Source organism: Dermacentor albipictus, chromosome 3 (genome assembly GCF_038994185.2).
Source record: "Dermacentor albipictus isolate Rhodes 1998 colony chromosome 3, USDA_Dalb.pri_finalv2, whole genome shotgun sequence".
Lineage (NCBI taxonomy): Eukaryota > Metazoa > Arthropoda > Arachnida > Ixodida > Ixodidae > Dermacentor > Dermacentor albipictus.
Window position 1 is genome coordinate 93279892 of NC_091823.1, and position 15177 is coordinate 93295068.

The 15177-nt window shown below is 47.0% G+C and overlaps 1 protein-coding gene across 1 annotated transcript in view; it reads right to left on the bottom strand.

Moving 5' to 3' along the window:
- Nucleotides 1-8733, bottom strand: part of LOC135902939 (cell adhesion molecule Dscam2-like) — a 264364-nt gene extending 255631 nt beyond the window's left edge. The window contains exon 1 of the mRNA XM_065433273.2: nt 8139-8733. Within this exon, the coding sequence (XP_065289345.2) occupies nt 8139-8265 (127 nt within the window). The 5' untranslated portion in view covers nt 8266-8733. The remainder of the gene's footprint in view (nt 1-8138) is intronic.
- Nucleotides 8734-15177: the final 6444 nt, after the last annotated feature.

The following is a 15177-nucleotide window of genomic DNA, read 5'->3' on the forward strand; positions in this document are numbered from 1 at the left end:
AGGTGTATAACTTCAAAAGGCACGTTCGAGTGGCAAGGTATTATCATGGCGTCCGTAGGCTGCTTATATTTCACTTTGTTGACCTGACAAAGGTGGCATGAACGAACGTATTGCTTGACGTCTTCTTTCATGTGAGGCCACGTAAATCTCTTGACTAGCTTGTTGTAGGTGCGCCAAAATCCGTCGTGTCCTCCAGATTCTGGGCTATCGTGGTACAAATAAAGAACCTTTGAAATCAGCGTTGGCGGGACTTGATAGCGACCTTCCATAAACATCAATTGTTCAGTGCCTTCCCACAATTTTACTTCATTGATTTCTTCAGATTGTTCGGCCTGTATCATCAGTCTAGACAATGCATCTGCATCAGTCAAAAGGGGTCCAGGTCTGTGGGAGATGGTGAAATCAAATTGCTGCAAATAGTTCACCCATCTGGCGATACGTCCCTTAGGTTGAGTCATATTCAAGAGATGAGTGAGGGCCTGGTGATCGGTGAACAAAGTAAACTTCGCACCTTCTAGGTACGTACGGAAGTACTGAATTGCTTTAAGGACTGCAAGCGCTTCCTTTTCAGTAGTGGTGTAGTTGACTTCAGGTGGCTTGAGGGTGTAGCTGTAGTAGCCTACTACGTGTCGCTTTTCTCGGCCGGATGCTTCTGGACATTTCTGGTACAAGACTGCACCTGTTCCATAATGTGAGGCGTCGGTATTCAGTTCAAAGCGTAAGGTGAAATCTGGTATGCGTAGAATAGGGTCAGCAGAGATTCTGTGCACCAGATCACGGTAGACTCTCTCACATTCCTCATCCCACTCAAATGGAACTGCTTTCTGCGTTAGGCGCGTGAGGCATCTTGTTTTTATGGCAAAGTCTTTTATGAAAGGTCTGAAATGTCCTGCTAATCCCAAAAACACACGCAATGAGTGGACGTCATATGGTTTTACCAGTTGGGATATCCTCTCAACGGACTCTTGTTTCGTGCTTTTGGTAGTCCCATCAAAGACTCTTCCAAGAAACACAACTTTTCTTTGAAAGAACGCACTTTTCTTAAAATTAACCTTGAGGTGTGCCAAGCTCAAGGCATTTAATACCTGGGACAGGTGTTCCTGATGCTCTGCCTCTGTTTTGGAGAAGACGATAATATCGTCGATGTACACGTTACAAAAGACACCTAGGAAAGGCTTCAGAACTTCGTTCATTATCTTCTGGAACCATGCTGGTGAGTTTTTCCAGCCGAAAGGAAGCCGGTTATACTCGTACAGGTCGAAGGGCGTGATAAAAGCAGTGTACATTTTTGTTTCTTCGGTTAGCGGGATCTGCCAGAAACCTTTGCACAAGTCAATACGTGAAAAACATCGGCAACCACCTGTCTCATCTATAATCGTGTCTATCTTCGGCATGGGAAATGGTATAAGCTCTGTCTGGCGGTTGAGAACCCTGTAATCTGTGCACAGTCTGAAAGTTCCATCTTCTTTCGGCGCAATAGTTATGGGAGAGGCGAAGGGTGACACCGAAGGCCGGATTATATTCGCGTCTAGCATCTCCTGCAATTCCTTCTTCAACCAAATCTTGCGCTCTCTTGACATGTTATAAGGCGATTTTCGGATGACAGTCTTGTCGGTTAGTTCGAAAGGCACCTTGTGTGACGTCATCGCTGGTGGGTAGCTTCCTATGCATACCAGTTCAGGATAGGTCGTTGCAATATCCCTCGCGCACTTGACAACTCGCAGGTTATCTTTTCTATCAGGCTGTGTCTCTTGCCTTGATAGTCCTTCCACTAAAACAGCATCGTCCCAGTAAACGTTGATTTTTAGTTTCTTTATATCTGGTCTGGATAGCAGAAAGTCATACGTCACCCCCTCAATCACCAGTACTTCACTCTCTATTTGATGACCTTGGAACTCGATGTTTACTGAGGCCCATTGATTATGCATTGTCACTTTTCCGTCGTAGCCTTGCACCCGTAGTACTCTTCCACTATGCAGGTGACTTGCATCTACCAGCTTGGCATTAATTATAGACACAGAGGCACCGCTGTCAACCAAAGCCATCATATGTCTGTTTCCCACTTTGACAGGGATGTGAAGTAGGCTAGAGCAAGTTAAATAAACAGTCTCAGTTGTGGTCATCGGGTCGGACTGATCACCCTTGTTTATCAGTTTTGTTGTCGTCGGAGCCTCTTCAGCGTCCGAAAGGAGGGGAACGGGGTCGCTGTCGACGTTATGCACCCGACCTCTGGGAGCGCGCCAACCCAAGTTCTCTGTGCCGCCTGCAACGCGGCGCGGTTCTCGCTGATTACGGCTTGACCAATCCGCGCCGGACCGTGTGAAGCGACCGCTTGAGCTAGCGTTTATATTTTCTTCTGAAGTAAATGATATGTCGTGAAGGCACTCCAGGAGCCCGTCCATAGTTTTAGGTGACCGTATTTGCACTTGCTTCAGGACTTGCGCGTGCAGTCCGTGCATTATTAGTGCTACTACGGCAGATGGAGGAAGCAGAGGCTCGGCCAGCTTTAAAAGGCGGCATTTGTCAAAGAAATACTCGACGAGGGAGCCTTGCTTGAATTTGAAATTAAGCGCGGCGTCCCACCTTTGCACTGGGTTGCTTCGGAATGTCGTCAAGAATTTTTCTTTCCACTGATTCCAAGAGTTGCCAGCCTCTTCAATAACGTGCAAATCATACCACTTCCGTGCAACACCGCTTAAGTAACTACGCATGTTAGTAATCTTGTCCTCATTAGAGTGCCAGTTGTTCTTCCCAGCAGCATAGTCATAGAATTCAAGCCAACCTTCTGGACTTGATGACATGCCGTCGAATGCATCGGGTTCTACAAATTTAGTCACTGGCTTCTCAGCGTTTAAAGAGCTTATAAGCGATGTCACCAGCTGGTTTTGTTGCGAAATCTGTTCTTGTTGTAGCCGAAGTGCTTTCAAAACTAGGCTCACCTCTTCCGTCGACGACTGTGATCCAGAGTCCTGTCGACGCATCGGTTGAAGAACTAATTCGTCGAAGATCACCAGAGGCAAGTTCACGTTCACAGCACCCTTCCGACGTAGTTCATCAGGGTCCATGGAAGCCTTCTCTAAAACCAGGTTCATGAGTTTTGCCGAGTTGAGTTCGCGAGGTAGTTCCACCGCTGGTTCATCTTCAGCTTGGTATCTCGAAAAGATGATCTTGTCCGCGGAGGTCTCCTCAAGGAAAAATCTCACCCACATGTTGGAGTTCGCTGTCGGCTGCGCCAAAATAATGTAGCGTTCCTATTTAAAGGACACAGTAGACGTAAAGCATTGCTGTGGAACTGGCGTCCATCTTGTCTACATTTTTATTCCCACTTCCTTCTTCTCTTCTCCTGTCTCCCGGTTCTCGCGCTTCTTCATCTTCTATTCGAAGGCTCATACCGCTTCATATATATATATATATATATATATATATATATATATATATATATATATATATATATATAAGCGGTATGAGCCTTCGAATATATATATATATATATATATACTCTGATATATATATATATATCACATATTTACTATATAATATTTACCTAATGTTGATAATATTATCATAACTGTATTGTGGCATTACTTTTTTTTATTGCCTCCAGGTTAACAAACTACGCTGTTTCTCTTAATGAGACACGTCGCTCTGTGATTTTCTTTTCTGAAACATTAGTTTCAGCTTTGCAATAATGCAATTAAATAACACTGCGCATAAGCAAGGGCTCCTATTCGTAGGTGGGAAGGTGAAGTGGTCAAATAGAGCTGTAAATTTCTAAGTACTTATTCTTGTCCGAAAATATGCACATTACTTACTTCAAAATCGCCATTACTGTGGCAACATATAATGAAATGAATCATATGTATAAATCAATCTGTCGATATTTCAGATGGCTAAGCATGCCAGCCTCAATAGAACCACTGCTTCACAACTGATGAAGAACATCTTAAGCTCTCTCTCTCCCTTCCTCATCATTCATCGTCCCGATCCCTCTCCCATGTGTAGGGTAGCAAACCGATTAGGCTAAACTGGTTAACCTCCCTGCCTCTCCTTCTCCACTTTTTCCTTCCTGCCTTCCTTAAGTGACAAAAAATGTGCAAAGAGTCGTTCATTCGTATTTTGCCTCAGTGGGGAATCCTGTATAATGTGAAGACGTTTTCATCTGGAATGGCGCAGACGGAACCATAATTGTATTGTCCTTGCGACTGAACTGTTAACTGTCGCTAACTTACTATATAGCACAAGCTATGTGCATCGCTGAAATGCGCTATACGGCGTTTTCGCGAGGCGGCTGCCAGCGCGGCCGTAGCGCCATCTCTTGAGCGGAAACGGAACTTGTCCATGCTTTTCCGGCCGTTGCATGCGCACTTTTGCCGTTAAGAAAGCTAGTCGGAAATTTCTAAAAGTCACTGTATCAGCCCACACACTCGTCGTGGTTGCTTAGTAGCTATGGTGTTCGGCTGCTAAGCACAATGCCGCGGGATCGAATCCCGGCCGTGGCGGCCGCATTTCGATGGGGGCGAAATGCAAAAACACCCGAATACTTAGATTTAGGTGCACGTTAAAGATCCCCACGTGGTCCAAATTTCCGTGGGCCCCCGCTACGGGGTACCTCATAATAAAATCGTGGTTTTGGCAGGCAAAACCTCATACCTTTTCAGCCCGGATGTACAGGAGCCCATCTAGACGTGGAAGCTTTGTCGTTTTCTTACAAAGACTTGAAACTCCTGCCCCTGAGTAACATAAAGCTAAATCAGCTGTCACCGCGCAATCACCCCAATTCCTCTTCACCGAGGCACGGTGCCCGTACCTTCTTGGCATGCCCTTACCCACGAGCACGTGTAAACGTGCTGTAGGTTAGGTAACTATGAAGCTGAAGATTTTGTGCTCTGATTTTGTGCTCGGCAGGCGATCATGTCAAGTTTCGCAGGCCACTTTACCACTGCGGGGGATTCGCTAGTAAGCGCTATCGTTTGCTCTCCCAAACAGACTGCCACGTACGGAGCTTGCGCAGTAAGTTAAGGGAAGGCGTGTCCTCCTAGTGATAAGGAAACAGCAGGGTGACGAGGCAGTTCTATAAGTTTTCGTTGCAGTACAAGAGAAATTTCGATGAAGAGAACGACGAAGACGATGTTATGCGTTATAAGAACGAGGAATCAAGAGCGTTTTATGTTTGCTCACAGCGAAGCCGACCTCCAGCATTGTATTAGCGACAAAGGAGACGGTGCAACGGACACTCGCACAAGACGTACATTTCCGAGAACATTACGTAAGGGCTTAAGCCTACTTAAAACACCTCGCAATTAAACGTGGCCATGCAGTTTCCGCCCGGTTTCTCTCAAGCTAGCGAAAGCATACAAGTATATAATGGGGACATGATTAGCGCTAACATTTGTGAATCCTGATGGTAAGTGTATAAGACTTCTAAGTAGAGAAAGAAGAAGTATTCACGGACTTCTACCATAACTGCCCTGACAAAGGAAATAAAGCTTTTCCGTACACTACAGGGCTCAATGTTTGAGATGCGTTGCAGCGTGTGCCTGTGGCAGAACGTTCACCCTGATACCAAATGCTTCTCTGAAGTGAGAATAAATCCATGAATAAGTTGCCGACCCTGCAGCTGATTGTGACTAGCCACCGTAGGATGCCAAAGTACGAGCGGAAGATGGAACCGCTCTGGACCAAGTGACAGCTAACGGCTCTTCGCAGAGCCCTACGTCCAAATATGCGTGGCCGTAAAAACAAGCGAAGTGCTCTTACTTTGGATCATGATTAACACGTGTTTTGATTTCGAAACGCAACCACATGGACATAGTATAATTGAAAGCAACCGCCGTTCAAATGATGTCAAACGTTAAACGTCCTGGAGGTGCAAATAGCATGTGCACGTTTTCACGCTAGAATTGCAGTTCTGCGCACATTAAAGGGACATGCTCGCAACGCTCACGTGAAAATCACCACGCACCAGTGTTCACTTCAAGCATCTTTTGCTGCCATGCCTAGGCAAGGAACTGCAGAGTTAGCGGTGAAGTTATGCACTAATTTTGATTGCCCCTTGCTCCCATTGTGTGAAACAGGTAAACAGGAACCTGCGCTTCAATGATTACGTAGAGCCGCAGCACATACACTTACGAGCTTGTGCAAGGAGGGCGTCACTCTGTAATGCCCTCCCCATTCCTTCAAATACTATTGGCGCCATTATGAAAACATCCCGAAAATGAAAACTCCGCCCGTTGTTTCCTAGACAACGTAGTTAAAATTTCGCAATAAGCATGGTAACGCCAAAAACTTCTTTATAAGAATAAAAAACGCAGTACGCAGTATTCACTCGGGTACATTGATGTCACCTCGTTGCAATTCTATCGAAATTATGCTTCAAAAGAGGCGCCGACATTAATTTCGCAAAAAGAAAAAACCAAACAAATCTAAGTAAAGAAAAGCGGGAAAATTGCCCTTCCATGACCACTATTCCTTGATTGATATCTTGTATTGCACTGAATCTCCATGAAATAAGTCGCAAAGAAAGTAATAACTACAAAATAACCACTTCTTCCGGCTTCACCAGCATTTAGGATCCTTTTTTTTTTCTTTGCGTGTGTGTGTATTTGCGGCTGATTGTGTGTTTCTTGCAAAGGGTTTTTGGTCCCTGGGATCTCTTCGATTGCGCATTAGCTCGAAAAGAGTTTTGAGGTTTGTATTGTCTGACGCTAAGCGAGGACAAATGAGCCTTCTTGCCGATGACGGGCTTTTAAACGCGCGTTTCGCTTCTCCGCGTACCGTAAAGCTGCAAACAACGGATTTGAAAATACCAATGCAAAACTGCAAAATGACGCCTGCTCGTAAAACGTAACCGAAAAGCCGTTGGTGCTAAGTAAACATTCGTGCTTCTCCACAGAGGAAACTGAAAACCAACAAAATGCCTCATGGGAAGTTTCGAGGTAGGTTTTCTTTTATTTGTCTAGATTTCAACTTGTAAAACTTCTCAACAACTTTAACCATAAGCTGTATTCTCACTTTGCATTCTTCTCAGTAGACAGCGGAAACCAAGAAATACGTCGCAAAATATTAGTGGCGACCAATTCCAAATATGTGTTCCCATTCTCTCAGTTTAAAGAATACGAATTCCGCACTTGGCAACGATATCAGAAAGGGTGTCGGTCTAAAGCACCACATCAATTGCACCGGGGAATAGTGAACATTTCTGGCTGTTACAATAGTCTCCTTTCCACTTCTTTCTGTTATCATATAGAATATGTTTTGTATACGTATCCTAGTTTCAATATACAACCGCACTAAACAGCTAATAGGGCCACACTGTTTCAAGGTTTCACGTTTCATTTTTAAAGAATATCACCACACTGCGCGGAGCTTGGTTCCTTCGCACAGACATTGGGCATTGAAGTTTCGCATGTGTACCACTACAAATACAGGCGGAAGTTTAATGACAACAGACGCTCAAGCAATTTGAGGCTTCACATTATGGACGAAAATATTAATGAGTAAGGTACTTAAGGACTGGACTGATATCTGAGGAAATAACTTATGTATTTTTAATGGTTGTTTCAAAGCATATACGCGCAAATATTGGTGATCAATAGAGAACAGTTATTCTGTTAAGTAACATTGACTACCAAATATCTTAACTAAAATTACGCTGAAGGCCTTTGCATTAAACGTGGCACTGTCGTCAGAAATTGGGGTCTTGGTACACACTATATGCGTTGCCGTCAGCTGTGTCCATTACACTCGCATTACACATAACACACCAAGAGTGTAGTGTATCGACGCAACCGTCTAATCATATTAGAGTGAAATTACTACGTTTGTAAAAAAAAACCATCAATTTTCCTGATATTGTTTGGTGTGTGCTTCCCTTCTTCGTTCTCAATTGTGCTAAACCACTGATAGGTTTCGCTGCTATTATCGTAGAAAAAAAAACATTTGAAAATATATATTCCTTAGTCTAAGTATGACTCACTTTCTTCTCTATGTATGGGCTTCATCGTGGAGGCTTGACTTTGTTTAGCTAGAATATATCACAGCGGTGTCTGACAACACTCCAGCAGTGTTGTAACGCTGCCTGATCGTCAGGTGGATGAAGTTAACAAAAGAGGTGCGCTCGAAAAGCCGCCTATACTTACCGTGTTGTCCGTTCACGCTCCTGCTGAGCAGGGAAACCAACACCGTCCATACTCCGACGAAGTTTAAGCAGCTAATAGGGCAGGACGTCCACGCCGGACAGTGGCGCGATTGTAAAGTTTCCATCATTGACCAGTTGCAACACACAGACACGGCGACGCTCGAAGACCGCAAAGGCTCCTGTACAGAGACAGAGGCTTGCAGACGGGTACGGTAGTCACTGGCAACTTTGTCACTTCGAGCACATGCAAGACTTTGGTGCTAGCGGCGTTCCACGCACCTGTGAGACACTCCAAGTACCTGCAAAAATGTCGCTCTTACACAACGGATCCAGTCATTCGAAACCACGTTTCACCACGGGACGATATCGTGCCTAACTCATGGCCTCCCATACACTCGCAGTACACTCCACCAACCGGTGACCGTCACAAGAGCTGAGAGTGACCATGGAGGGACGACAATCACGACAATCCGAAATCAGATGTGGCACGTGCTTTCTTTACGCGACCCTACTGGCGGTAGTCCGCGCACGTTTAATCGAAATGGAATACAGTTATCCACGAAACAACGCTGCCGGATCATAGTTCCGTGGGACCCAGTTCCTAGGCAGCACTGGTGATGGCACTGCTGTCACCGGCGTGGGAAACTCCGCCGGCGTGAAGGACCTCGCGGCCAGCGTGGCACCGTCGCGACAGTAACTCCCCGGCTGTGCCCATCACGCCGAGGCACGCTCGCGACTGAACGCGGTGGAGCCACGAAGCGGCACCCGCGCGCAACTCCGGCCACCGGGCTTCGGAGAGCGGGCGGTGCGCATGCGCCGAATTGCTTCTCTCCCTCGTTTACCTTCTTGTTTCCTCCCTTTTTTCCCACGCTTCGTTCTTTCCTGCAGGGCTCCACTGCCTTTCTCCTCTTTCGGCCGCAACAGAAGCGGTGAAACTGGAGTAAAGAACGCACGAAGGTTGTACGCCATCCCCTTTTCTATGGGCCATATATCCATATATATATTCTTTTTTCTCCCGCATACCCTTGATTTTGGTGAGCGGCTCAGCCTATGGCTCCTTTTTGAGGTCTCTGTGTCCTCGAATGTCTTCTCTGTCTTCCTCGAATGAGGAAGACGAAGTGATTCTCGTAGAGACCACTATTCCTTCGCGCTGCAGTATTTTCGGCTTTTTCCCGTGTTTTACTGGGAGACGCCGCTCTCATTGCCACGGCAATGGAAGTGGAGTCGGCAGAATGCCGACGCGACGTGACTGCTTCGTCAGGTACCGGCCCGAGGAAGAGAAATTGCCCACCGAGTCAAGCTGACAGCGAGGACACTGCGCTGTACTCCTACTCAAGCGATGACGCCTCAGATGACGAAGGCTTCGAAAGAGTGGTACTCCGGAAGGCCAAGAGAAGAAACATCAGCGGACGGTCTTCGTCAAGTAAGTCTACCGTCATTCCACAGCGCAGGCCATCGGCGCACACAATTCTCTTTGTGCCGGACGCACCCGCCGACAACCTCAACCGCCTTAATCGACAAGCTATTTCCGTTTCTCTGGAGGCTCTTGTCCCAGGAGAAATCAAAGATATCAGAATTAATACTCGAAAGAACATCCTGGCTATTGACGTCCACAACCGAAGCGCAATCAATGCTTTGATGGTAGTCAAGCTCCTGGGCAACATTAATGTCCACTACCTCATTCCGCAAGACAACGAAACAACGGCCGGTGTTGTTTATGACATTGACACATCCATTAACGACAGCGACCTGCCAATTTTAATCAAACCTGCGACAGATGGTGTTGCCTTACTACAAGCCCGGCGCCTTGGCAAGTCGACCTGTGTAAGGTTCGTGTTTAAAGGTGACTGCCTACCATCACATGTAAAGGTCGGCCACTTTCGTCATGTGGTACGACCTTTCGTACCAAAACCACTTCAGTGCAGAAGGTGCCAAAGAATTGGACATGTGAGTGCTGTCTGCCGAAATACAACGATATGCCCACGATGTTCCGAACATCACGACACCGACACTTGCCGTGCAACAGAGCTCAAGTGCCCAAATTGTCAAGGATCGCACGCTGCGTCCTCAAAAGACTGTCCACGCCTAAAGAAAGAGCAGAAAATCTTGAGAAAAATGGCCAGAGACGGATCGTCACACAGAGATGCTTCTGAAGCGATAAGGCGACATCGCTCCCGGAAACGAAAGTCCATGAAACCCTCTTCCGGTTCAAGGGAAATGTCTCTTCCGGCAACGCCACCTGCTGTTCCATCTGTCTCGAGTAAGAGCACGAATGTCAACGAAAGAAGTGGCCATGCTTCATCAAGTGATGCGTGGCCGGCACTGCCGAGAACATGCCACGCGCCAGAGCCACAGCAAATGACTCGCCATTTTCAGTCAAATGTCACTACAGTTGACCAAATGCGAGACAAGGACTCACAAGTGATTGCCATGCTCAAATCGCTCACGAATGTCATGCGTCTGCTACTGACGAACATGGACACTCCAGCTGCTCGTAGCGCACTGCAAGTATTGGACGCGCTGACTCCAGTACTTGAAAGCATCGCATAGCACCATGGCCCGCCCCTCGCTGCCCTTCCACAAGGAAGTCAAGAAAGCATCTTTACTGCAGTGGAATGCCCATGGTCTCAAATCAAGAATTTCAGATTTTAGACATTTTGTTTTCGAAAACCGTTTTCCCATCCTTGTAATTTGCGAACCGAACGTGCAGAATGTTATACGTATTTCTGGCTATGAGGCATTCATGTCCTCTACCTGTGGTGATGTAAGCAAGGTAATTGTATATATTAGAAGTGATCTGACTTACGTGTTGCACCCAGTTCCGCCTCACGACGACAACCAGTACGTTTGTTTAATCGTGAAATCGAATAAGCTTACGTTCACACTCGTTGCTGTGTATATTGCTCCTTCAAGTGGCTTCGACTCTAAACGACTACACGACGTGCTATCAGCGACACCCGGCCCTACGATTCTCACAGGAGATTTTAATGCTCACCATCCGCTTTGGGGGAGCCTGAAGATGGACTCCAGGGGAAGGCGAATAGCATCCTTTGCCACACAGCACGACCTTTACTGCCTCAACGATGGTAGTCCGACATATTTACGCGGGCCTACCTACAGCAGCTGCCTAGACTTGACCCTGGTTTCTCGGCTTCTTGAAAGAAACGTGCAATGGTTTACAGACATTGAAACACATGGAAGCGACCATATTCCTACGTACCTGAAGATCAAGGGACTATCGAAATACTCCTCCATGACGCTCCGGCGAATTGACTGGTCGGCGTTTCGGTCGCACATGGAGGGAGTATGTCAGCAAGGGAACCCTTCAAGTCCGGAACACGAAATTCAAAAAGCCATGCAAGAGGCTACGCGTAGTTTCCAGCCTTTCCCGAAATATGCAGAATTTGAAGCAGAACTGCAGCGACTACGAGCAATTCGCCGGCGGGCTGAACGAAGATACAGGAGAACTAAATCCATCCATGATCTCCGAGAGGCAAGGCGGATGCAAAAGAAGATTCAACGTCGCATCGATGCACTACAATCTCAAAGATGGAAACGTTTCTGTGAGTCCTTGGATCCACGTCAGCGATTATCTCAAATATGGAGAACCGTGCGTGGGCTTCGCGTATCACCACAACAGCGTGTCCCTTTCAAAGCCCTCGCTTTGCACCAAGGTCGCAGCGAAATTGACATTGCTGAAGAATTTTGCTCAAGACTTTCCAGCTTGCAGTCCCAACGCGCAATTACACCATGTGCTACTCCTGTGCCACGGGATTCCCGCATGGATGTAATTTTTTCGCTGGAGGAGCTTGAAGCGGCACTGGCGACTTGCAGGCGCTCTTCGTCACCTGGCCCGGACGGGGTTACCTATGCGGCGCTCGCCAATCTTGGGCAGACAGCACGACTCATGCTACTAAACCATTACAACGAGTCTTGGCGCAACGGTTTGGTTCCACGTGACTGGAAATGCAACCGCTTGGTTCCACTTCTCAAACCTGGCAAATCACCGTTAAACTTGTCATCGTACCGCCCCATCGCTCTGGCCAGCTGCATAGGGAAAATAATGGAACGAATGATTTTGACTCGCCTGGAATGGTACCTGGAAAGTTACAACGTGTACCCAGATGCTATGGCTGGCTTCCGGCGTGGGCGCTCATCCATAGATAATGTCATCGATTTGGTTACATTCGTTCAGCATCAGAAACGCCGGAAACGACTCACTGCTGCATTATTCCTAGACATAAAAGGCGCCTATGATAATATAGCACATTATGCCATTATAAATGCTCTTACTGAAGCCGGAATCGGTGGCCGCACTTTTCAGTGGCTGTGCAGTTATCTGACCGACAGGCATTTCTTCGTGATGACCGAGGATGGCGCCACGGCTCAACACCAAACGTGCCGTGGAGTACCACAAGGCGGAGTGTTAAGCCCGACGCTTTTCAACCTAGTGCTCGTTGGCCTAGTCCGATCCTTGCCCAACACAGTTCAGGTATCAATATATGCCGACGATATCTGCATTTGGGCGTCTGCCGTAACACGGCTGCAGGTACGAGCACGGCTGCAAAAGGCAGCTACGATAACATCTCTGTACTTGCGAAAACAGAACTTAGAGCTGTCTTCAGAGAAATGCTGCCTTGTTACATTCACTCGGAAGGAAATGAAGCGTTACAGTGTAAAGGTCAATGGGCAAGCAGTAGCAAATGCACGAAAACACCGCTTTTTAGGGGTAATTATTGACCGAGACCTATCATGGAGCCCGCATGTTTCATACCTGAAGAAGAGATTATTGACAATAGTACATCTCCTCAAATTTCTCGGCGGAAAGTCATGGGGCACTTCGGTGCGGTCAATGCTGCAGCTGTATAACGCCTTGTTCCTCGGCTTCGCAAGATACAGCCTCCCTGTGATTGGCAACACCTGCAAAACAAACCTGCGTGTACTCCAGGGACTACAAGCTCAGGCCCTAAGGACGTGTCTCGGTCTTCCGAGGTGTGCGTCTACAGCGGCAACGATCGTCATAGCTCGAGATCACCCAATATCAACGTACTTGGCAACCGACGCTCTCAGGGCGCATATTCGGCACGTTGCCCGATTACCTTCTCACCATCTTGCCGCTCTACCCACAGAAAGGCCACACACAACTTTCAGTCGTTTAATTGATGCCAATCGCCCCTCATTGCCATCGAACTACATGCCTGCAGCAAGACCATCCTTACCTTTATGGTGCCTGCACAGACCTGGCATACGCCTCACCATCCCAGGAATCATGAAGAAAGCCAACATGTCCTCGTTTGCCCTTAAGCAGGCCACGTTAGAACATTTAAATGAGGTGCACAGTGGCCGCGTACATGTTTACATCGACGGTTCAGTTACATCTGCAAGCGCAGCTGCCGCTGTGCTGATACCAAGAAGGTCCGTCAAGATACAGCTAAAGACGTCACATGTATCATCAACGACAGCTGCTGAACTCGTAGCCCTGCGTGCGGCTCTTCATTTTATTAAGGAGGAACCATCCCAGGCATGGTCAATCTTCTGTGATTCCAAGGCAGCCCTACAGAGTGTACTCTCAGCACTGCGCCATGGATCACATGAGCAGCTCGCCGCAGAGATCAGAGAAGTCCACCATCGACTAGTTGACGAAGGACACGATATAATATATCAGTGGTTGCCTAGTCACTGTGGCATACATGGCAATGATCGAGCAGACGCAGCTGCCCGATCTGCCCATGACGGCGTCAACTGCGTTGCCATTCCTCTTTCGAGAGCCGACGCAGCGAAAAAACTTGCCACACTTGCGCGTGACCTGACATTAGCCCAGTGGAATTCATCCGATTTCACAAGTGCACGCCTCCATACTCTGGACCCTAATTTACGGCTCCATATTCCGTCCGAGCTTCCACGACGTGACTGCACCCTTCTTATCCGTCTATGGCTTGGAGTAGCATTTTCAAATGCCTACTCTTTCCTTATCGGAATGGCCAACAGCCCACTGTGTGACTTCTGCGGGTGCAACGAAACGATTGAGCATCTTCTTTGTCAGTGCTCTCGTTTTAACCTACAAAGAACTGTCCTCTCAGCCGCCTTAGACAAACTGGACAAGCGCCCAATGACAGAAGACAAGATCCTTGGAACCTGGCCTACGCGAACATCAGCGCGATCCGCTATGAAGGCGCTGCTGCGATACTTGAAAGACACGGGACTTTCTGACAAATTGTGACAGTACACTGTGTGGCGCAGGACTGTACGGTGACACTGCGTAAGACTAGGAATGCCTTTGCGGGTTGCGTGACAGTGCCCACAGAAATAGTTCGTGTGTACGTGCGTGTGTGTGCTTAGGTTTTTTTTCCTTTTTTTATCCTTCTTTCTTTCTCACCTATTGCATCCCCTTTCCCTTCCCCCAGAACAGGGTAGCCAACCGGAGATAATCTCTGGTTAACCTCCCTGTCTTTCCTTTGCCTTTCTCTCTCTCTCTCTCTCTGTGTCCTCGAAGTCGGACGCCAGCTCGTTAATATTGAAGGATCCCCCTTTTGACCTTACCTTCCTTGTGGCACAGCGATGATTCATTTTTTATTGATTTACATTAATTCCTTTTGTGTGATTTATTTCCGCAATTTCGAAGATCTATAAGAGCTACGTCAAGAAATAAGCGGTTACGACGACTGCCACGCGAATATGAGCTTGGTTTCACAGCATTTCTGTACAGTTTGTTTGTTGCGTTGACTTGCATTCAATATGTGGCCTGCATTAGATAATGTAATTCCGGCAGTAAATTTAAACTGTAGATGTCGCGTCTGGAATAAAACAGAAATAGAACCAATGGTCAGGATTGCCAGGGTTTTTAACTAAGAAGACGTGTCTCCCCATGGACGCTTGTCAGAAAATCGTATATATATATATATATATATATATATATATATATATATATATATATATATATATATATATATATATATATATAAACAGCGTGGTTTGCCCACACGGCCAATATTCGCGATAATGGCAAGTTCACTAGGAGACTTGAGCACTACTCTAAGTTG